This window comes from Staurois parvus, unplaced genomic scaffold (assembly GCF_062004578.1).
Source record: "Staurois parvus isolate SC_StPar_1 unplaced genomic scaffold, SC_StPar_1.0 ptg000004l, whole genome shotgun sequence".
Lineage (NCBI taxonomy): Eukaryota > Metazoa > Chordata > Amphibia > Anura > Ranidae > Staurois > Staurois parvus.
Window position 1 is genome coordinate 5,072,086 of NW_028317800.1, and position 23,807 is coordinate 5,095,892.

Genomic DNA, 23,807 nt, shown 5'->3' on the forward strand with positions numbered 1-23,807 from the left:
CTGTTCACTTATTATTCATTGACACTGTTATTTGGTATCAGTTTTTGAGTGCTGGCAGCTTAAGGAATAGGTTTAGGAGTTCCATTTTCAAAGCGCAGGAGGATTTTGATTATTTGTAAATAAATAATATGCTGCACAGTTTTGAACTCTAGTATGAGATCAAAAAAGTAATTTAAAGTGGTCTCTGAGATCCAAAACTTCATGGTTCCTCCATGGTATTAAAGCGGAGCTCCACCCAAAAGGGGAAGTTCCGCTTTAAGGACTGCTCTCCCGCTCCCCATTAAGGATTGGCACTTTTGGGGGGTGGGGGGAAGCGGGTACCCGAATTTGACAGGTACCCGCTCCAACTTCCGATCTGATGGTCTAGGCGACCGGAAGCAAAAAGGTGCCCTCCCTCTCTCTCTATAGTCTTTGGGACATGTGATAGGTCCCAGAAGACTAAAGGACCATTCATGAAGCGCAGCGCTTCTCGCACATGCGCAGTGGGTACCCGGCTGTGAAGCCGCAAGCTGTCACAGCTGGGTGCCCACACTGAAGATGCAGGCGCCTGGAATAAAGGACGGCTGGTAAAACGGGCTGCAGGGGACACACCACGGGACCGAGGGACAGGTAAGTGGCTGTTATTTAAAAGTCAGCAGCTACAGTTTTTGTAGCTGCTGACTTATTTTTTGACAGCATGAGTGGAACTCTGCTATAAGGTTGATAAAATTTAAAGTACCTGAAAATAACAATGTGGATGTTTCTTATGCTGTAACCTTGCAGTTGTTTTAAATAAAGGCTAACCATAAGGCCACGGTGCGGGGTCATGTTATACAGCTGGCGGCGGTCCGGAAGCGGGAGCGCCGACTTTTGGAGCTTCATTCTCTCCTGGCTTCTGCGGATGCGCGCTGGAAGTCGTCTCCATCCGCAGCCCATAAACGCGCTCGGGACGCTCTGGCGACCGAATTAGACCTACTTGCCTCTTCGGAGGCGGAACGGGCTCTGCGTTGGACCAAACACAAATTTTATTCCTGTGCTAATAAACCGGGCCCGATGCTGGCTAGGAAGCTCAATTCCGTGGGGAAACCCCATAAACCAATCCGACTGCGACTTCCCGCAGGTGGATGTACTTCTAATCCCCGGCAGATTGTTTCCCGATTTTCGGACTTCCTTTCGCGCCTTTACACTACGCCTGATCCCTTCCCTGTGGCTCAAGCAGTGGCATTTTTTCAAGATCTTCATCTTCCGAGATTATCCGAGGCAGCACAGGTGGCCCTCAATGCCTGTGTTACCGTACCGGAAGTGCTCCAAGCTATCAAATCTTTGAGGTCCACCGCGGCCCCAGGTCCTGATGGCTACTCCGGTCTCTATTATAAGAAATTCTCGGTCCTGTTGGCGCCCTTCTTGGCTGACTATTTCAATGAGTTACGACAGGGCTCCTTGCCCTCCCCGGACGCGCTTAGAGCACATATAGCCATGATTCCTAAGACGAACGAGGATGTACAGGAACCGCAAGCCTGCCGGCCCATTTCTCTTCTTAATGAAGACCTGAAGATATTGGGCAAGATTCTTAGCTCTCGCATTAATAACTATTTGCGTAGCCTGGTCCACAGGGACCAAGTGGGGTTTATCCCTGGGAGGCAGGCGGGTGATAACGTTCGTAACGTGGTCCATCTTATACATCTTCTGCAACAGCGGAAAATCCCGGGATTCTTACTGTCCTTAGACATATATAAAGCTTTTGACTCTCTATCCTGGGAATATCTGCGGTTTGTGCTGTTTCGTTGGGGTTTTGGGGATTCTGTCCTTTCTTCGATTCAAGCCTTGTATTCGTCTCCTTCGGCCTCCGTTAAATATGCTGGGTATTTCTCGAACCCCTTTCCTATTGGGCGAGGGACGAGACAGGGCTGCCCTTTGTCCCCGGCGCTTTTTGTACTGGCGCTTGAGCCGCTGGCTTTAGCGCTCCGGACCCATTGCAATATATCGGGGGTTTCATACGCGGGACAGGAGTTTAAGCTAAATCTTTTTGCGGACGATGCCCTCTTGACTCTTACTAAGCCTCTGACGACGCTTCCTAATCTGCAACAGGTTCTTGAGCGCTTCTCTTTGATTTCGGGTCTCCGTATTAACTTAGATAAGACTGTCGCTCTTAATATTACTTTGGATTCCGATTTGGTTTCACGCCTTCAATCCTACTTCTCTTATAAATGGGCTTCCTCCTCTCTTGAATATTTGGGCATCCGCTTGACCCCCATCTATGACTCCCTCTTTGCTGCGAATTATTACCCATTGCTTAGTTCTTTATCTTCTCTTCTGCATTCCTGGCAATTTCCGCACCTGTCTTGGATAGGGCGGGTTCATTCGGTGAAAATGACCGTCCTGCCGAAATTGTTATATTATTTTCGTACTCTCCCGGTACGGGTTCCCCCTCATTTTCTTCGGTTGCTTCAGGCGAAGCTTATGGGTTTCATCTGGGCCAATAAGCACCCCAGAGTATCTAGAAATACGCTCTTTGCTCATAGACTCCAGGGTGGCCTTGGGGTGCCCAATGTAACTAAGTATTACCAGGCGAGCTAGATTGCCCCGCTGTCTATGTTGCACGCTTCCTCTGACGTCCCTCTCTGGGTCTTGCTGGAGCTACCTAACTGTGCCCCTATCCAACCGTCGGCGCTTCTATGGCTTCCCCCTGCCCTGTGCCCTATATCGCTGAGCCCGATGTTGCTCCATGGCTTACGAGTCTGGGACTCGGTACGTTATTCCAGTGGCCTGATGTCACCCTTTCTGCCTTTGCTTCCAATTGTTAACAACCCTCTTTTCCCACCGGGTTTAGATCACCCAAGGGCGTTCTCTTGGTGGGTGACTCATGGGTTTTCGCAGGTACGACACTTTTTGGTTTCTCGGTCCTTCCCTACCTGGGATCTTCTTCGGGAGTCCCGGGATGTTCCCCTCGGCGGAATTTTTTCAATACCTTCAATTGCGGCACTGGCTACTCTCGCTGCGGGGCACGTCTTCTTTTCCATATCAGAAATCGGCCTTTGAACAGCTTTGCCAGCAGCGCCCGGGCGCCCCGGGCCTTATCTCCCTTCTTTATGCAGCCTTGAACAGACGCCCGTTGCATACTTCTCTTTCATATGTTGTTCAGTGGGAGCGTGACCTGGGGGTGGATGTGGATCCGGAGGACTGGAATAGGGCCTGGTCACTCATAGCTAAATGCTCATTCAATACCACCACGCTGGAGGCAGCCTATAAGGTATTGTTTCGTTGGTATTGGGTTCCGGCTCGTTTGGCCCAGGCTAATCCCGCTTGTAGTGATCAATGTTTCCGGGGTTGTGGCCATTGTGGCGATGTCTTGCATATCTGGTGGTCATGCCAGAGACTGGTCCGTTTTTGGTCTCGTGTATTTGGCCTCCTTTTCACATTGTTTCATCTCTCCATACGCCGGGATGCTCGGTATGCCTTGCTTCATTGCCCCATACCGGGTCTCTTTGCTCATCAGCAGAAGCTGGCGTCCTATTTGTTTCTGTCGGCCACCAGAACAATTGCTCAGGCCTGGAAGAGTCCGTTTGTCCCTTTTCAGGGGGTGCGGGATCGTATGACCAATATGATGCTTAATGAGCAGATGTCGAGCATATGCAACGACTCACAATGTAAATTCTCGAAAATATGGGAACCATGGTTGCACTATGCCTTTCCCACGCTTCCTTTGGCTAGTATGGGGATGTACTGGTGTTAGGCACTGGCGTTTGATGGTGGCGCTCTTGGATCTCTGCCCCCTCTTCTCTTTTTTTTTTTTTTTTTTTTTCTCTCCTCTTTCTTTCTCTCCATTTCTGTTAGTTTTTTTGGGTGATAGTTGACAGTTGCCTTTAATTGCAGTTAGAATTTCATTACTGTCATTGTAACTTATGTTCCATTGATAGCCCCTGCGTGGGCGTACCTTCTGCCTTGTTGAAGTTAGAGCACTGTTTTTCTTTTATTATTATGTTTTTTATCTTATCGGTGCAATTGATAGCCCCTGTGGGGGCATGTTTTGTCGCCTCTGTTTTATACTGCTTAAAACTAATAAAAACTATTGAAATACAAATAAAGGCTAACAATACCACCTGAGAGAAAAAAAGCAGAATCTACACATTCAAAACTACACACAAGATATAAAAAATGTACAAAATGTGTAGATTACACAAAAAATTACTTTCAAGTCAACTTTACAATAAGCCAAATGCCCTCTGAAAAAATACTATAGTTTTCCTAACTGCTGATACCCCATGTATATATTCTTTGCACTTCTTCTGGCCACATGGTCTGTGCACAGTCCACAGCATGGTTACAGCTACCTATGTTTGTATGCAGCTAGCATTACTAAAAATATGTATGCATACTGTGTTCGGTCCTCAACACAATCTAGATTTGGGCAAGAAACAAGTGACACAGTGTAACCAATGCTCTGCATTACTATTAAAGTGTTACTAAACCCACAACAGTAAAATCAGTCTGTATATGCAGTAAAGCATGCTTGTTATACTCACTGTGGAACCTAAGGAGTTAATCCTCTGGATTGTGGAAAAACTCTGTTTGATCCTGACTTCTCTGATCCTCCCCTTCTTCCAGTGTCCCTCTTTTATCTCTTGATAAGACATATCGTGTGGAGACACTCTGCACATGCTCCGTTTGGTGTGTATTGCTACAGAGGTTTTATTTTTCTTTGGAGAGTACATGCGATCAGCACAGGGCCAATCAGCACTGTCCAGACAGAGGTCAGGGGTTCTGCATCCTCCTAGTGCAAAATGAAAACTCCTCCTACACGCTTTAACCAGTGCTCTGCTGGACACTGATAGAAGTCACAAGACTGCTCTAACTGCTGACGAGAGAAGGTATTTAGCAGTTTATATTTACTAAAAAAAATGCACTTTCATGTTCTGTGTACTGTGGGAGACCAGATATAGTGAATGTAGGGTCCGGGGTTTAGTAACACTCTAACAGACTCTGTAGTAGATGTAACAAAAGAGCAGGATAACAGGCAACATAAGGCACCTTGTTTCTACATTTACAGTGAACATGTGATAGGTCCCAGAAGACTACATGACAATCTACTCTGCCTCCAAAAAAAGCAGTCCTTGGTGCCTGAGCAGCCAATTGCCAGGCCAGAGTGCTTTCACGTGGAGGTGTGCTCAGCACCATTCAAGTACTCACTCCCAGAACTACTGTAAATAAATATAGTATAGTTTGTGTTGACGATACCAGACACAAAGCCAAACAGCAAAAGAGTGATATAACTGAGCAGAACATCTACAGATTGCCTTACCCTTCCACAGACATTACAGGAGCCACTTCAATAAATGTTTGTCTCCAACAATGGTTCCCATGAGGCCCTAAAAAACGAGTCTTTTCTGAGGTCAAAACATTTGACAGCTGAAGTCTTGCCACTCCAAGCAGAAGATCCTTGGCAAGTCTATCTTTGTGCCAAAACTCAACCAGAAGAGGCAATCTGTAGAAAAAGGAATACGTTTACAGATGTAAGCTCACATTTTTAACCGCAATTTCAACATTATAGTTAGTAAAGCCAGTGGTGTAAACTATTGTCAGAAAAATACAATTTTTGTACTTTTTTTTGTACACTGAAGAACACAAATGTATAGACAGGAAGGTTATACTGCCCCCTACAGGAGTTTAGGACACAGAGAAAAATGATAATCTAATGCCCATAAAACCCTTTCTCTAGCCAGCATGCCTCAGTTTTGTTGAAAAGACTCTCTCTCTCTCTCTCTCCCTCCCTCCCTCCCTGGACTCCAGGAAAAATATTTTCGGTTTTTACATTAGTACAAAAATGTTAGTTTCTTTTTCATCCACTGGAGACACTGGAATGCAGAAAACAGTCAAGAGATCAAAAAGCAGTCCAATTGAGGGGAGGGCAACAGCCACTGTGTTATCTCTGTCTATGTCTGCTACCCCTCTCTGCTAATTCCTCTACTGGCTTTCACTCACTCAAGGAATAAAATTCAAAAAACTAACAACTTACAAAGCCATCCACAACTCTGCCCCCAGCTGCATCACCAACCTGGTCTCAAAATATCAACCAAACCACTCTCTTCGATCCTCCCAAAACCTTCTGCTCTCTAGTTCCCGTGTCACCTCCTTTCATGCTCACCTCCAGGACTTCTCCCGTGCTTCTCCCATCCTATGGAATTCTCTACCCCAATCTATCCACCTTTAGATGATCCCTGAAAACCTCTCTCTTTTTAAAGAAGTCTATCCTGCTTCCACCTAGTAAACTGCCATTTATTTCCTCCATCAGCTCATCCCCCCCACAGCTATTACCTTTTGTATCACTCAACCCTTCCTCCTAGATTGTAAGCTCTAACGAGCAGGGCCTTCTGTTTCCTCTTGTACCAAATTGTATTGTAACTGTAATGTCTACCTTCATTTTGTAAAGCGCTGCACAAACTGTTGGGGCTATATAAATCCTGTATTATAGTAATAATAATAATAATAATAAATCAGAACTACTTAAAGGACCAGTGCATGATTCTGAACCAGATGAGAAGACCCCTGCAACAGAAGGGAAGCTGCCAGTGACCAACAGAAGGCCACAAAACATTAACATGATGCTCCAGACTAGGAACTAAGATCACACCAAAAAAGGAATAATTCCACCCAAGAACACAAAGACTGAACAAGAAAAAGACTGAAATCAAAGCCCAGGAAGAATATAACTTATCTGAAAAGGAAGAAATAGACCTACAATGTGATGTGGCAAACAGGAAAAAAACATAAGAACAAGTACTCAAGACAACAGGTCCTCAAATGGACAAAAACCGGTCTAAAAAAAGAAGACGACTAGCTAGTCTACAACTGAAAGCTTTATCCTTACACTCCCAACCTATAGGCAAGGGCAGATAAGGTCTTTCAAATGTGGCACTCAAAATAAATTTAAAAATTTTCACAGCATTATATCCGGTAGGGATAGCCAAGCGACTCCTGAGAATGGTAGAGAAGCAAGCAGCAAGCCCCAGCCCCTAGCAAGCAGATTTCCCCTGGGGCAGGTGGAAGAGAACTCCAAAAGCACACACACACAAAGACTAGTAGTAAGTCATGCCAGGGACTTCCAAGTTCATAGAGGCCATATTGATGTCACGCCTCAAGCTCAGGCCCCCCAGAACAGAGGATGAAGCCAAAAAGGGGGCTGAGAGCCAATGTGAGAAAGAAGAGAAGACCATGCTAAAGCATAACTATAGCTTTGGCATTACTTTAAATAGTTTGTTAAGGCCAAGCTGGCCCAAACAAATTATTTCCTGTACTAATTGCTGCAGCCTCTGTGAGTGCTGTATAGAATGAATGAGTTACAGTGTGCTTAGAGCCTCTGTGGGCAGAATGCCCTGGTAGATTAGCACAAACAGCTAAGAAGCCCGCAGTTGACATGGATGACTTTGTCAACATTGAAGGCCTTGGATGGAGCTGCTTATCCTTATGACAAAGTGGGAGGTGAAGGGAATCTAAGAGTCCAGACCTGGTAAAGTTGTGTGAATATTCATGTCAATTAACTAATCATTTGCAGGTGAAATTAGTAAAACAGATTTTCTTTTCACATGACTGGAAAATTGAAGTGAACATTCTCAAAACAGCCTTGCCATATCTAACTCCTCAGGATCCCTTTGGGTATTCACTGTTAAGTGTATGAATATTTTGGAGGCCCTCAAAAGAAGAAAAGGGTTTATGTCTTCACCAAGGGAAGCCCCTGGATTTTTCCATGGAGAAGTTCAGATAGCTAATAGGAAAAGGCATATGCTGTATTTTTATTATGTTCATTTGTTTCCTCAAATACATGACAAAATGATGTAGATGAAAACAAATGTGCCAGGAAATCATTAATCAAAGAACAGCAGCAGTCTGTCCACTTAAACCCTTTGCAGAAGAGTATGGATCCAAGAAAAAAAAACGCCATCCCAGTCATTGGTCAAAACAAGTCACCTGAATGTGCACAGATTAGTGACATGTAAAACATAAAAATGTCTATAACACCTCTGCTCTTCAGTCCAATAACAGAACGAACACAAAAGTGTGGCACATTCACTGGTGCTTAACTGCTTGCCAACCCGTCGCAGTGTTTTTACTGCGGCAGCTGTACGCACAGCGCCGTCTTTGAACATCGCTGAGCAAAACAGGTAGGGGGCGCGCGTGAGGCCGTCCTGCCGATCATGGCAGCGGGTGTCCATCACCGACTCCCGGCGGGTCATTTCCCGCCGGGTGCCGGCGATTACAAGTAATCACTGACAGATAGCACGGCTGCATTGTTTACATTGCAGTTCTGCTGTCATTTCAGAGCATGCTGAACCTGAGAGAAGCCTTTATCTCGCGGGATCAGTGTGTTTCTGTGAAGTACACGCCCCAGCCCCCTAGTAAAACACTCCCCTCACACAGTTAACCCTTTCATTACCTAATAAAAGTTAACCCCTTCCTCCCCAGTGCCATTAGTACAGTGTCAGTGTTTTTTTGCACTGATCACTGTATTGGTGTCACTGGGAATGTCAGTGACCCCAAGTCAGTTCCCCCCCAGTGTCAAAATGTCTGCTGCAGTCCTGCCATAAGTCGCTGATCACTGTCATAAATCGCTGATCACCGTCATAAGTTGCTGACTGCCGCCATTATTAGTATAATAAAAAAAAAAAAATCCCGCCAATCTTTCCCGCCATTTGTAGACGCTATAAATTTCACGTAAACCAATTAATTTACACGTATTGGGATTTTTTTTAAGCAAAGACATGTCGCAGAATACATTTTGGCAGAAATGTAAGACTAAAATTGATTTTTAAATTTTTTTTTTACTGGACATGTTTTATAGCAAAAATTCCAAAATATTGTTTTTTTTCTCAAAATTGTCACTTTTTTTTATAGCGCAAAAAAACAAAAACAAAAAAAAAACAAAAAACACACAGGCGATCAAATACCACCGCAAGAAAGCTCAAATTGTGGGGGGGAAAAAAAGGATTTAAATTTCATTTATGTACCATATTGCATGACCGCGCAATTGTCCGTTAAACTAGCGCAGCGCTGTATAGCAAAAAAAATGGTGTAAATTGCAGTATCTATACCATAGTTTGTAGACGCTATAACTTTCACACAAAGCAATCAATATACACTTATTGGGATTTTTTTTTTACCAAAAACATGTAGCAGAATACATTTTGGCCTAAATTTATAACTAACTTTGAGTTTACTATATATTTTTTTATAGCTGAAAATAAAAAATATTGGTTTTTCTTCAAAATTTTTGGTCTTTTTTTGTTTATAGCGTGAAAAATAAAAAGCACACAGGTGATCAAATACCACCAAAAGAAAGCTCTATTTGTGTGAAAAAAAGGACGTAAATTTTGCTTGGGTGCAGCATTGCATGACCGCGCAATTATCAGTTGAATTAGTGCAGCGCCGAGTAGCAAAAAGAGGCCTGGTCAGGAAGGGGGGTAGAACCTCAGGAGGGCAAGTGGTTAAATATAGGGTTGTAAATGCTCTCACATGAGGATAAGAATTCTGGTTACAATCCATAAAAATAGCAACACTAACAAAACGCAACTAGAACTCATTACCTTAAAAATGTCTCTTGAAGTTTTTGGGGCATGGCTGCAAAATCGAAATCACAGTAAGACTGAGGAAGAAAAACCTCCATATTCCTATGAACTTCCACTGGGGGATTAGTCATAATAGGGGCTGCACTTCCAAAAAATGGGTACGAATACCTGGAGAGAAAAAACAAAACCAGTGAGTATGAGGATACAAAAAAAATAAAAATATAGGCTTACTTTTTCTTAACATCTGCTATGGCCTAACCTTACAAACAAAAGCCTGCCCCTTGGATAAAATAAGCAAGGGTTGTCCGTGTCCCTGTTGGGAAGCTTTACACCCTCTATTCGTCCTGGGGAGCATTTTCATGGAGATTAAGTGAGAAAAAATCTAAACTTTTGAATTGCCAGGTATAGAACTCTTCCAACAGGAGTACCATCTCCAGTGACAACTGTGTAAGGCTAAATCCACACAGGTAACCAGGGGCACACAGTTTGCTGCATTCAGAGGCAGCAAAACACTGCCTCTGGATGCAGAAGCACTTTGATATGGCCATATTTAAACTGGCCAAAGAGTTGTAACCAGATGTCTACAGAAACACCGACCCTGGATGCACAGGAGTTTATTTACTAAAACTGGGGAGTGCAAAATCAGGTGAAGCTGTGCATGGTAGCCAAAAATCTTTTAACTTCAGCTTGTTCACTTAAGTTTTGACAAAAAAAATATCTGGAAGCGGATTGGTTTCTATGCAGAACTGCACCAGATTTTGCACTCTCCAGTTTTAGAAAATCAACTCCACAGTATCCATGTCCAGGGTCGGTTGGGGGACTCTATTTGCATGAACTGCTCAGATGAGTGGTTATATGTGAGCAGTGGTGGCAACGGTCATTGATTTATACAAAGTACAAAATCTGACAGCTGGGGTTTATAAAACTGGTTCACTCAGAATATTGTGCACTCAAGCATGGAAACCTACAGCTTATAGATTTTACACCCCGGTCACATCGGGTGCAACTTGGCATTCGATTTGCATGCCATGCGACTTGCAAAGTCATATGCCAAGTTGCACCCTATTGTCCGCTATTACAGCAGTCACATCGGTGCGGTTCCGATTTGGTCAGAGCCACACCGATTTCTAAAGTAGTGCATGCATTACTTTTGTTGCGATTTGCATAGACATCTGTGTCAGACGTCTTTCAAATCGCAACTGAAATCAGCAGGTAACCTGATTTTGAAATCGTGCGACTTTACTGTAAGTCATACGATTTCAAAAATGGCTTTGATGTGACTGAGGGCTTAAGCCCCATGTACACAGGACACTACTGAACGATGGAAACTGACTGCTGGAAAACGCAGGTTAAAAAAAACTGTTTAGCCACGTCTGCATAATGCATTTATGAGCATTTGCTTTTAGAAGCGTTTTTAAAGATAAGCACACAAGAACCTCCCAAATGCCCAGAATGCACTGAAAAGTGGTAAATTATTAACTATTTCAGACTGTTTCAGAGAAATACGCAGAGTAGAAGCAGAGAGAGCAGTATGTGTTGAGAATAGCTTAGGTGTGAGTTGCTCATTAACATTGCTTTTGTTTCCAATGGTGGGAAGGTGTCTGGTGGAGTAAGTCATTAAGGCCACCTGGCAGGGGTCTTCATGAGGAATTTGAGGTATGAATGGTCATTAACATATCTTTTGTTTCCAAGGGTGTCAGAGGTCTGAGGTGTGAATTGCTCATTACCATGTGTGACAAGCTTGGTAGGAACATCCTGCGTTCAGTGTTTTGTCCATTTGAGTACCTTGAAAACGCTTTGCATGCATTTTTCATGATGCAAAAAGGCTCTGGACAGCATCGGGAACTGGAAGAGTCAAAAAAAATTTCAAACGCAAATGCTTATAAATGCAATTTGCCGTGTTTACAAGCGTTTTGCAGTTTAAACTCTGATAAGACTGCTGAACTCAAGTTTTCTGTGTTGAAAGAAACAACTGTAAACTCAAATGCCTGTAAACGACTGTAAACGAAGATGTGTACATGGACACATAGGAAAACATTAGGGTGAGTTCACCCTGAAAAAAAACGCTGAACAGCTCCTAAACGTGAGTTTATCAGCTGCAGTGTACATGAGCCCTTAGGGTCCTTTCACAAGGGCGATCCGTTTTTTTCATCAGTTCAGTCACATTTTTTCCAAGAAAATATGTATCAGTTCACATCTGTTTTTCATCCGTTTACGTCAGTTTTGCATCTGTTTTTCATCAGTTTACATTCGTTTTTGAACATCCTTTACCAATGCAAAATTGGACCATATGTCCGTTTACATCTGTTTTCCGTCCGTTCCGGTTTTCTTTTTAGGGAAGAAAAATAGGGTTTTCTTCCCTTCAAAAACAGATGTTAATGGATGTGGACATTAATGGATGTAAACAGATGATCATCCGTTTACATCCGCTAGTCCATAGAAATATATGGGTGTCCGTTTTTCATCCATAAATGGACAGATGAAAAACAGACAGAACGCCCATGTGAAAGGAGCCTTGTTGCTAAAGCTTAAATTGAACAAGCTGAGGTTAGAAGCGGATTGGCTACCATGCACAGATGTACCAGATTCTGAGAGAACCAGCTTTAGTAAATCTCCCCCCGTGTGCAGGCAATGTTTAGAACCGCCATCAAGATTCTCACCAGCATCAGCCCTATGAATGTAGCCTAAGAATAGATATCCCTTCCTTTGGAGAGATCTCCTCACACTGCCTGTTGTGCTTCAAGGAGCAGATAGTAATAAAAAAAAATAATGACAGGGGTGTTAACCATTACCTACTTTATCCAACAAAAAAAAAATAGCAAGCTAAGCTTTAGCTATACTTTAACCCCAAATATATATGGGCAGACTGTGATTAGCAATCATCACTGGGGGAGTTCTCCCATGTGATACCCACAATACCTGACTGCTGTATAAATCCAGCTTACTGGTGGAAGTGCTGCAGGGCACCTAAAGCAGAGAAGTGAGTACAAAGTTTGATCAGCAGGTCTGCCCTGGTATTTAGAACAAGAGAGATGCAAACCATTTAAATTAAACGATAGATGTGAGAAAAAGGAAACAGACATTGAGGAAGAACAGAGGCTGCTTATGTTTGCCCCTTTGTTTTAGCCCAAAAATACTAGCTTCCTGGCCATCACACTGAACCAATTGCATCCGTACTCAAAGTCATTGACTTGGCACAAAGGTGTGAATTTGGAGCCCTGACTTCACTTTGACTTTCTAAGTTGCAAACTTATTCTGGGTTAGAGTTTCATAAAGGCCATAAAGTGGTATAAACCCCAAATCAAAAATGTAACAAATTGCAGTTTACCAATCCTTAGACGTAGTGGCTGCATTTGTTTACTTTTGTTCCCCTTGGTTTTCACCTGGTGATTTGGCTAATAACACAATCCCTGCCTTAGAATGCTTCCACCTCTGGATGAGGGAGCAACACAGACACCTTTGGACAGCAGCATTGTTAATGTGGGGGGGAGTGGAGTGTTAGATGTACTAGCAATTTTAGATACACTAACAAATTGAGGCCAAACTCCAGAACACACTTAATAAAAGAGGTACAGCAACATGTTTTTTTCCTTTTGGGACAGAGGTTTTACATAAATGAATAGTAGCTAAGCATGGTAAGCACCCATTTCAGTGTTAACTGGTTTGTCTCTCTAACCGCTACATCTACAGGACAACTTGTTCTGTTGAAAAACAGACTGTCTGCATCACCAGGTAAAAATAAAGAAAAGAAAAACCTAAAAATGGAAACCACATCTAAGAATTGGTAAACTGCAATATAATAAAATGTTTGCTTTTGGTTTTAAATTCTTTCAGAGAAAGAATTTTCACAAAAAGTTCAGTAATGGGAGTCCCATATTTTAATCTGCACAGATATTCCCCTTAGCGGCTCTGTGTAGTAGGATACAATATGTAAGTGTTAGAACCTTAGTATGCAGTTTACAGGGAACCCAACATCAACATTATGGATACTTCGAAGGTCAAGCGAGAAGCAGAAATGGTGTGCTGCTGGTGGAACTGCTATCTTCTGTCCAGAAGTAGATTCAGAAAGACTCCGGACAGCTTCTGGAGCATTCTGTGGTGGAGGTGGTGGGGACTGAGCACCTGAGATGAAAAACAGAACCCTTAATACCAACATAATGGAATCACTCAAAATTTTCATCATAGGTTATTTCATCCAATGGTTGTGTAAAAGAATCAGATGTAAAACTAAATCCTGTTTGTCAAGAAAGTTTACACTGAGAATTTTCAATAAAAGGTTTCATCATATGCTCAGTCTGAATTGTTCAGGTTTGTAAGAGGTCTACTTTAATTAATGACTCTTTAAACTGGCATGGTACTGTAAAAAAGAAGTCAATAGTTTCTGAAGACAAAATAATGGACAGAATGAACTCTGATAGTGGACGACTGGCCATCTCCCCTCCACTTCAGCATACTGAAAGTCTCAAAGTCAAACAGAATTGTTATAGAAAGTAAGAGTGACACTTTTAGCACCATTTTAACTGTAGCATATAATGCGATCATGGAGTTAATGGACAGTGTGCAGTAAAGGAAACTTCTACTGACAAATGCATGCAATGCTGTCATTGCTCACCTTCTGAAAATGCTAACAACATTGCTTTGGGCTTCAGTACTTTTTTAATCATGCACGATGACATTAACAAGTCACATGATCTGGAACAGGAGAGGCCATAATTCTGATCTGTATACCTGTAACAGGTCGGACAGTACTCTGAAAAAGAACACACAGGGGGCGCAAACACACAGTGCATTACCTAAGATTTAATAAAAGGAACCATATAGCTGATTGAATACTCACAAGGACAATGGAGAGTAACATGCATAACAACAATCTGATGATCAACCAGTGTGGCAACTGAGGAAGGGGATGTGTCCCTGAAACGCATCAGCTTGCTAACAGTTTGGTCACCTGTTGCCACACTGGTTGACCATTGGAGATTGTTATGCATGTTACTCCTGTCCTTTGTGAGTATTCAATCAGCTATTTGGTTTACGCCCCCTGTCTGTTCTTTTGCAGTATATGGATTGGATACCCCTGTCTGGAGAGGGCTGAACCACTGAGGCATTGTTCCAGAGGAAATATAGATCACACGCATTATCTTGGTCTGGGGACTCTCCTTTTGAGCGTTGGAGTAGTTTGTTCTCAGACAGAACTCTGGCTCAACCTGACAGCCAGAAAAATTGCATTTTCAAAGCAGGTAAGCAATAGCAGCATCTATATTTCTCTCAGCAAGCTTTTGTTTTAAATATTTACAACTTCAGGCACAGCATCTCATTCAAACTAAAGTCCCCATAAATTATTATTTGTGAGACAGCAAATTCACAGAATATACAACAATAAGAATCAATTACCAGGAAAAGGAAACTCAAATGGTGCTGTAAACTCTGGCCTGGTCTGTGGCTGAGAAGGAGCTGCCTCTGCTTGGACAGACTTTAAGCTTTCCATATCATTGTCGGTGTCTTCATCTTTGGTTGGAGGGGAATCACTAAATATAGGCTGAGATGGCCCATCTTTTGTGTTCTTTTGAGGTGTCGATGGGTCTTTCCTCGCCACAACACTTTCACTCATTTCATTAAAATGGTGTGAAGACTAAGTAACAAATAAGGACATATTTAAAATATGTACAACAGCATTATTTTTCCAAATTAATAATCAAAGTACACCACCTAGGACCAATTACCTGTAGGCTGGCCTGCTTTTGGAGACTTATAGATACCCCAATTGTTGGGGAACTTTCCACTGGCACAGATACCATGTTCTGCTTGGTCCTATTAGGTGGAGTGAGAATGAAAGCACCTTCAACAACTACTGGGTGGTGCTCTATTTCTGTGCTGGCCTTCTTTAGCAGTCCTGTCAAAGGAATATCTGTACTGCCAAGAGACTGATCGCCACAACATAAATGAATCTTGGGGGAGGGGGGGGAACAAAACAAAAGAGAAAACATTTTAAAATATAATCAAGTATAAGCAGCAGACTATAAGTCTTGGATAAAATGATGAAGAAGGCAAATCCTTTATATGGAAGACTGTACATCCATTAGGGAGATTTCCTCTTCCCCACTGTCCTGTTGACTACTGTCATGAGGAGAAGATAAGAGGAATTCTCCCAAATACCAAACACAGGAATATGTAAAAGTCAGAATAATTTAAGTCTTGTCCATTCTATCAAATCTTTTACTGGTATTACCAAATTTGATTTTGTGATGGTAATAGTGCATTGCAAGCTAAAATGCTGGTGGTTTCCATACTATATTCTGACTAATATGCAAAATGATTTTATTTTATTTTCATTGGCAAACAGATATTTCCACCCAGCACTACAGGAAGCAATTTATATCTACACTGTTCCTTAACGAGACAGAAACTTAAAAGGAGGAGCTCCAGACATTTTTGTGTTTATTAAAAGTCGGCAGCTACAAAAACTGTAGGTGTAACACATAGGTGTTAGGAGAGAGGAGGGGGCAGTTTTAAGAGTAGTTAGGATGAAGTTGGAATTCCACTTTAAGAATCACTAATTCACAGATGCCTCTGTGTTTCATGAACAGTCAAGAAGCAGGGTGGAAAACTGGTTCTTGAGACTGGACAATCTAGAAGAGGCCACAAAGCATCCCCCTAGCAGTCTGATCAAGTTGGAGTACCAGATCCACCTGGTCTTGTCCAGAGGAGAGAGGATCACCAAAATGCCCTCCATCGCATATATAGGGGAGGAAAGGAGTAGAACAGGCTGCGGGGATGCCACAAAGTCACCAAAGAAGACACTGCTTCTGCTAAAGGATCCCCTAATCTTAAGACAAACCTGTTCAGTTTGTTGTTGCTCTTGGAGGCCAAAAAACACACTTCCAGCACCCAGGTCCAGAAGCTGTTGGCTTAGGAAGTCTGCTGCCAATTATCCACACCAGTAGTGTAAACAAGATTGGAATGTGAAGTACTGCCAAAGACAACCAGATCACAAAAGGTACAGAATTTTAACTGGGAGATGTGATTTCTCCAGTGTTCAAGTCCCATGCACTTACAAGGTGTCCTCCCCCAGCCCGACAAGCTGGCATTTGTCATGAGGATCTTTCAAGACATTGGAAGGAAGGAAGGAGGTAGTTGACTCCAGAGCAGGATTCATGAGTCACCAAGCCAGGGATATACTGGTCTTCAGTGCCAGGCAAATCTATCTGTCCAAGAACTGGACTGAATTGTCTCATGACAACAGGATGCTGGGTTTAGAGATCTTGAGCAGAACTGGGCCTTTCTCATGCAAAAGTAAAGAATAAGATGACTCTTAGATTGAAGAGTCAGAGTCTGGTAGCAGAGTTTGAAGTTTCTCAAAGGGAAGGAAAACTCTGGCTTGAGCTGTGTTAAGGATTAGATGCAGAAATTCCAAGTGACTGGTAAGTTCCAGCACTGGGTTGAGAAGGTTCACGATCTTCACCAAACCCCTGCAAAGATTTGACAGTCTGAACTATTTTGTCTGTCAGAAACTGTGCTGACTACTCCCTCAGCAGAAGGTCATCTAGGTATCCAACAATGGGATACCATGGGAGAACAATAGGGCTGGCACCGAAGCTAGCACCTTGGTCAATACCCGAACTGCAGAAGATAGGCCAAACTTGCAGGACCAAAAACTGGAAGTGCAAAGAACCCAGATCAATGCAAAGCAGTCAATGATGCACTAGAAAAATGGAGGCATGGGAGGTACATCGCCTTGATGAAGGAAGGCTATGACAGACCTGATTAATTGATGCAGAAATTCTGGGCCTGAATCTTTAGGGCCTTTAAGATTCAGAATGTGGCAGAGGAATCCTTTTGGTTTGTGAACTGTGCAAGTGTCAAAGAAGAGCCCTGGAAACTGTTCCAGGGACTGGGGCAATGATTTCCTGCTCCAAGAGATCTGCTAGACTCAAATCGAGATCTGCTAATCTGTGCAGTAATAGCTACATATAGGGACCAGTTCAGCAGTGATGTATAGGGATCTTGACTGAAGAATAAAAATGGTAGCTAGAAAAAGTTTAAACTTTCTACATTTCCACATCCATCCTTCTAGGACGTCAGCAAAAAAACACAAGGTATGCTTGGAGCAGGCGGGATTATACTAGGTTAGCCTAAATTATTTTTTTTTTTTTTATTTGCCAGTATCCTACCCTTCTATAGATGGCAGTATAACCCATCAGTCTCTGAATTCCTGTGTCTCTCAAAGAACAAGAAAGAAAGCGGCTTATCCCTTTTTGGTTGTAATGATGCAAAAGACAATGACTGCTGTCTTTTCATCAGACAGCTAAACTCTCCAAAATCTCTGGAGTTGGGCATTCAAAAGTGGCCTCTTGGTGAATGGCATAACCCACCTACAAGCCACTAAACATAAAAGATTTGCTAAGCCAAACAGTACACAACTGCATTTGTTGACTTTATGTTGAACTAACCCAAGCATTGCATGCACCAGACCACAGAACACTATATTAAAATTGGTTTCCCTTGCATTCTATCATATGAGAATAGGTTGTAATTTGTCCCCTTCTGCTATCGGTGTTTTCAAGGAGAATACTCTGAGCTTTATGTATAACTATTGTGTTGTTATGCACAATTATTGCCTGGTCGTGTTGGCCATAGCAGCTCATTTAAAAATCCAGGACATGCACCTTGACCATTGTGGGTTGTTTAGCACGTGTGAGATTTGTCAATGCTAAAGTGAAGAAAACAGAAGTATACAATATGACAAACAGCACTCCATCATGAAACCTAATGGATTAAATAGGGAGTCTTACTTGAAGTTTAGGCTGAACAGAAAGATAAAGGCAGAGCACTTCAGTGTTACTACGGATTCTGACAGAGGCTCTCTCTGGCTCAAAATCTGGATTGACCAGGTCTGTAAATGGTTCATTGGTGACATCATTTCCCAGCAAGGAATAGTAGAAGAAAAATTCTGAATGGGGTTCAGGAAGTCTTAAAGTGCTAGGAATTAACTGTAGATGGGATGTAAGAATATTAGATAAACACAAAACATAATCTCACAAGAATTAAATTACAACATTAAAAACAGAAAAAGTCTTACTGAAAAATACCATCATCAGAGCCATGATGATCACATGCAAAATTCAGTAATCTTACAATACGACTGTTAATATACACTATATTGCCAAAAGTATTGGGACGCCTGCCTTTACACGCACATGAACTTTAATGGCATCCCAGTCTTCGTCCGTATGGTTCAATATTGAGTTAGCCCACCCTTTGCAGCTATAACAGCTTCAACTCTTCTGGGAAGGCTGTCCACAAGGTTTAGGAGTGTGTCTATGGGAATGTTTGACCATTCTTTCAGAAGTGCATTTTTGAGGTCAGGCACTGATGTCAGATGAGAAGGCGTGGCTCGCACTCTCCATTCTAATTCATCCCAAAGGTGTTCTATTGGGTTGAGGTCAGGACTCTGTGCAGGCCAGTCAATTTCCTCCACCCAAAACCGTCTCATCCATGTCTTTATGGACCTTGCTTTGTGTACTGGTGCACAGTCATGTTGGAACAGGTAGAGGCCATCCCCAAACTGTTCCCACAAAGTTGGGTGCATGAAATTGTCCAAAATGTCTTGGTATGCTGATGCCTTAAGAGTTCCCTTCACTGGAATGGAGGGACAAAGCCCAACCTCTGAAAAACAAACCAGCACCATAATCCCCCCTCCACCAAACTTTACACTTGGCACAATGCAGTCAGGCAAGTACCGTTCTCTGGCAACTTGCCAAACCCAGACAAGTCCATCGGATTGCCAGACAGAGAAATAGGATGCATTACTCCACTGCTCTAGAGTCCAGTGGTGGCATGCTTTACACCACTATATCCGACGTTATACACTGCACTTGATGATGTAAGGCTTGGATGCAGCTGCTCGGCCATGGAAACCCATTCCTTGAAGCTCTCTTTGCACTGTTGTGCTAATCTGAAGCCACACAGTTTGGAGGTCTGTGATTACTGACTTTGCAGACAGTTAGAAAATTCTGCGCACTGTGTGCTTCAGCATCCACTGACCCAGCTCTGTCATTTTACATGGCCTACCACTTCATGGCTGAGTTGCTGTTGTTCCCAGTTGCTTCCACTTTGTTATGTTACCACTAACAGTTGACCATGGAAGATTTAGTAGCAAGGAAATTTCACAGATGGACTTATTGCACAGCCTATCATGGTACCACGTTTGAATTCGCTGAGCTCCTGAGAGCGACCCATTCTTTCACAAATGTTTGAAGAAGCAGTCTGCATGTCTAGGTGCTTGATTTTATACACCTGTGGCCATGGAGGTGATTGGAACACCTGAATCCAATGATTTGGAGGGCTGGCCCAATACTTTTTGCAATATAGTGTAGTCTAATTGGCTGCTTTGATTGACCACCCTTTTGTTAACAAATGAGACCAACAACTTTTTTGGGTTTGTCAAACTACAAGACACAGTAGAAAAGAACATAGATTAGGACAAGTAAAATGGAGTAGATAAAGTAGGCTCAAAACATGTCCAAGTCAACCTACTTCTCCTGAGAACAGCATAAACCAGGTAGATCAACCTGCTTTGGTTATGACACATTTGGACAGCTGTGGTAACATTACTAATAGAACATTTATTTTTGTTTGACTCAAAGATGGGTTTCTTCTTCTTCAAACATTCCCCAATTTGCTGGGCACCAATTTTGAAACTGCAGCTTTGAAAAATACCAGGCATGGGATGGATAGTACACGACCATTCTTACCTGCTCCAGTTGTGTGGCAAAGGCAATGGTTACGGACAAAACAAAGTAGTCCTTACAATGTTCCACAGGTCCAATCTGATGGTAGCTCTCTGCTTCATTTAAAATGGGTACAAGACTCTTAGGGTCAAGATTACCATGTGACACTGAAAATTGAAATAAAAAAAATGTAGTCTTTAAAAAAGGTAATAACACAACATCTAGGCTATCAACGTGTCTTTTCTAAGCTTCTGCTGTGTCAGGTATCCAAATGGGGCCTTTGGAATAAAAATTCAAACATCATGCCAGTTCAATTTCCATAGAGAAGCCAAGCATGTGTCTTTTGTGCATAGCATACAGGTTTATTTGTTTTGCTGTGTGGAATCCTGCAATGCACAGTGTCAGTCTCTCCCATCTGTATCCGAAAATCTTGTTCTGCATATATTGAATACCTAATTTCCAAATTGCTCATTAAACGTTGTTTTGATCTCTGTCGGTTTTTCATCTGTGTCTCTAATTACCTGGGCAGAAAGTGAGGGGAAAATACTTCCGGATACAAGACAGCCAAAAAACCTGGCAGATTCTAACCCTTTCATTCTTAGGTTGGATTCACATTTGTATGTTGTGGTAACACATGTAAAAAGTGACTTTTTATTGCAGCACACAGGAGGAGATTTACTAAAACTGGTGCACACAGTATCTGGTGCAGCTGCGCATAGTAACCAATCAGCTTCTGGGTTTGTTGTCAAAGCCTAATTGAACAAGCTGAAGTTAGAAGCCGATTTGGTACGATGCACAGCTGCACCAGATTCGGAGTGCTCCAGTTTAGGTAAATCTCCCTCATAGTAATGCATGATACATAGTGCAGTGTCATTATGAATGGCACCCCAATGCACCTGACCAATAGCACGACCCCCTGTGTCTCAGCACACCACAGCAAACAAATGTGACATAGCTTTGTTTTCTGTGCTGCTTTAACCCCTTTCACTGCCAGCCCCCCCCATGCACGCACATGCCTCCGCCATGTCTTCTGGGCTCTGTTTGCCCATCTGTGGGCCCAAGGCTGACATGGCAAGTGAAGGGGAGAGAGGACACACATCCTCTCTCCACCCCTTCTTGCTATGACCTGGAAAGCAATGTGTATGACGATCTTCTTTGCAAAACATTCAGTGAAGCCCAGCTTTCAGACCCTGCATGTCTCCTTAAAAAGACCTGTAACCTAAAAATCATCAAATAGGGGACTTTGTCCCCTATGTAATGAAATAAAAGTTTTTGCAATTAAAAGAAAATATTTTTTAAGCTACAAGCACATAGCATTCAACCCCAAAAAACATTGAGAACCCCCCACCCCCACATGCATGCACGTACAAACGTAAACGCACAAGTCGGGGGCACCTGAGCATGAAAATACTGATTGCAATACACTTTAGTGTGTTTTTTACTGAACTTTTGCGGTAATATTGTGTGACATACAAAATTGGAACTACTACTATTTTATTCTCTAGGGTGTCTGCTTTCAGAGAATATAAATGTTTTGGGGGTTTTGTGTAATCTTCAGGCCTAAAATAATTTTTTAAACATGTATAAAAAAAAAGGCATAAAACGGCCCTGGCAGCAAAAGGGTTAAAGCAAAAAGATGCGTATGTATTAAACTATCCATTGTGGTACACTGGCAGTTCATTTAAAAGGGATGGGCTGCCTACCAACCCACTACATGATACAAGTCAACGTAAAGTAATGAATTGCAAATGTGCATCTTCTATCTTACTGTGAGGGTACTTTAAATGTTTCCCTATTGGATCTCTCCTCACTTTCACTCTTATCGACCCTATAAGAAGCGAGGAAATATCACCATGTACAAAGAGGAGAATAACGCGGCAAAAACTCTAGTTTACCCTCTACCAACTTACTCAAGACAAAAAAAGAAAAACATTTAAATAAAATTGTACCTTTACTGCTTCGAGGAGGAGCCTCTTTAGCTTTAAAGGTCTCCGCTGCAGGCTTGGTGTCAGTTTCCAACCCAATGTTAATCTGCACTTCTGGCTTAAATTTTGTGTATTTGCTGCTTAACAAAGAATACCATTTTGGAGCCTGTGTTAAAACAAAAGGCTAATAAGTACTTGCATTAGTACAACCATTTATGCATTTTATATACACAAAATAAAAACAATATGATTCAAATGCTTAAGAACAGAGTATTCAATAAAGAAAGTAGACAAGGTGGGAAAACTATTACACTTCAACAGAGTATCATCATTTAACAAAGACAAGAACGAAGACCGTATTCCACCACTTCTACAACAGAAACAGATACTACTGGAAAGGGAATTGGACTTTAATATTCTTACAGACTACGGACTCAGGGTTGGAGAAAGTTATGTACTACTTAGCCTGGAATTAGGGACACCTCCGGTGGCAATATCTCAAAAATAGTATTAAATAGAAAAAAAAAAACAAAACACACAACACACCAATGAGAGTGGAAACAAAATGGTCACATATTTGCTAATTAATATATGCTACACACAGGATATTCAATGTAAATAATATAAAAAAAGACCAAAAGAAAAAAGGATGAAACACCCTACAAAGGTTTGAAAAGGCATACATCATGCCATTGGCATACCCAAGATATAGATGAGAAATTCCTAAGTAATTTCAAGTGTTACTAAACCCAGGACCCTGTATTCACTATATCTGGTCTCCCACAGTACACAGAACATAGAAATGCAATTATTTTAGTAAATATAAACTGCTAAATACCTTCTCATGAGCAGTTAGAGCAGTCTTGTGACTTCCATCAGTGTCCAGCAGAGCACTGGTTAAAGTTTGTAGGAGTTTTCTTTCTGCTCTAGGAGGATGCAGAACCCCTAACCTCTGTCTGAACAGTGCTGATCACATGCACTGTCCAAAGAAAAAAAACTCTAGAAATACACACCAAAACTAAGCATGTGCAGAGTGTCTCCACTTGATATATCTTATCAGGAGATAAAAGGGGGGCACTGGAAGAAGAGGAGGATCAGAGAAGTCAGGATCAAACATAGTTTTTAAACAATGCAGAGGATGAACCCCTTAGGTTCCACAGTCAGTATATCAAGCATGCTTTCCTGCATACACAGACTGATCTTACTGTTGTGGATTTAGTAACACTAAGTATATTTAGACACAAACCAAAAAATGTAATATATTGCAGGTCAGTGTCTTTAGATGTGAATAGTGACTGAATGAGTTATTTTTTTATGCTTTCCTTTTGGTGATCCTGCCGTAAAACACTTCCTGTCGTAGGATGACAACACTAACTCACCATACTCTATCGAGAAGCAGCACTGTCATCCTAGGGCAGGTAGAACTCTAGGACTACAGAACTCCTCTCCTCCTCCTCATTTTTATAACATGGGTGTAAGTTCACATAAGATAGCTAAGCAAGTTGATTAACTTTGTTTGAGATTTTAGTTCAGTTCACAGGAGTTGCCTGTATATTAGATATCTGGCAAAACAAACATGTATTTTTCTATACTTGAAGAAAATGTTCTTCACCTGTAAA

General features: G+C 42.1%; 1 protein-coding gene across 2 annotated transcripts in view; it reads right to left on the reverse strand.

Annotated features, from left to right (window-relative positions):
• The window catches only part of CEP120 (centrosomal protein 120), a 150,152-nt gene that overhangs the window by 93,905 nt on the left and 32,440 nt on the right, over window positions 1-23,807 (reverse strand). For both annotated transcript variants that reach the window (XM_089675119.1, XM_089675035.1), the window contains exons 4-11: window positions 22,213-22,354; window positions 20,288-20,430; window positions 18,326-18,523; window positions 15,257-15,481; window positions 14,928-15,165; window positions 13,481-13,658; window positions 9,555-9,704; window positions 5,279-5,461 (exon numbers count right to left, since the gene is read on the reverse strand). In XM_089675119.1, coding sequence (XP_089531245.1) covers window positions 5,279-5,461; window positions 9,555-9,704; window positions 13,481-13,658; window positions 14,928-15,165; window positions 15,257-15,481; window positions 18,326-18,523; window positions 20,288-20,430; window positions 22,213-22,354 — 1,457 coding nt within the window. The remainder of the gene's footprint in view (window positions 1-5,278; window positions 5,462-9,554; window positions 9,705-13,480; window positions 13,659-14,927; window positions 15,166-15,256; window positions 15,482-18,325; window positions 18,524-20,287; window positions 20,431-22,212; window positions 22,355-23,807) is intronic.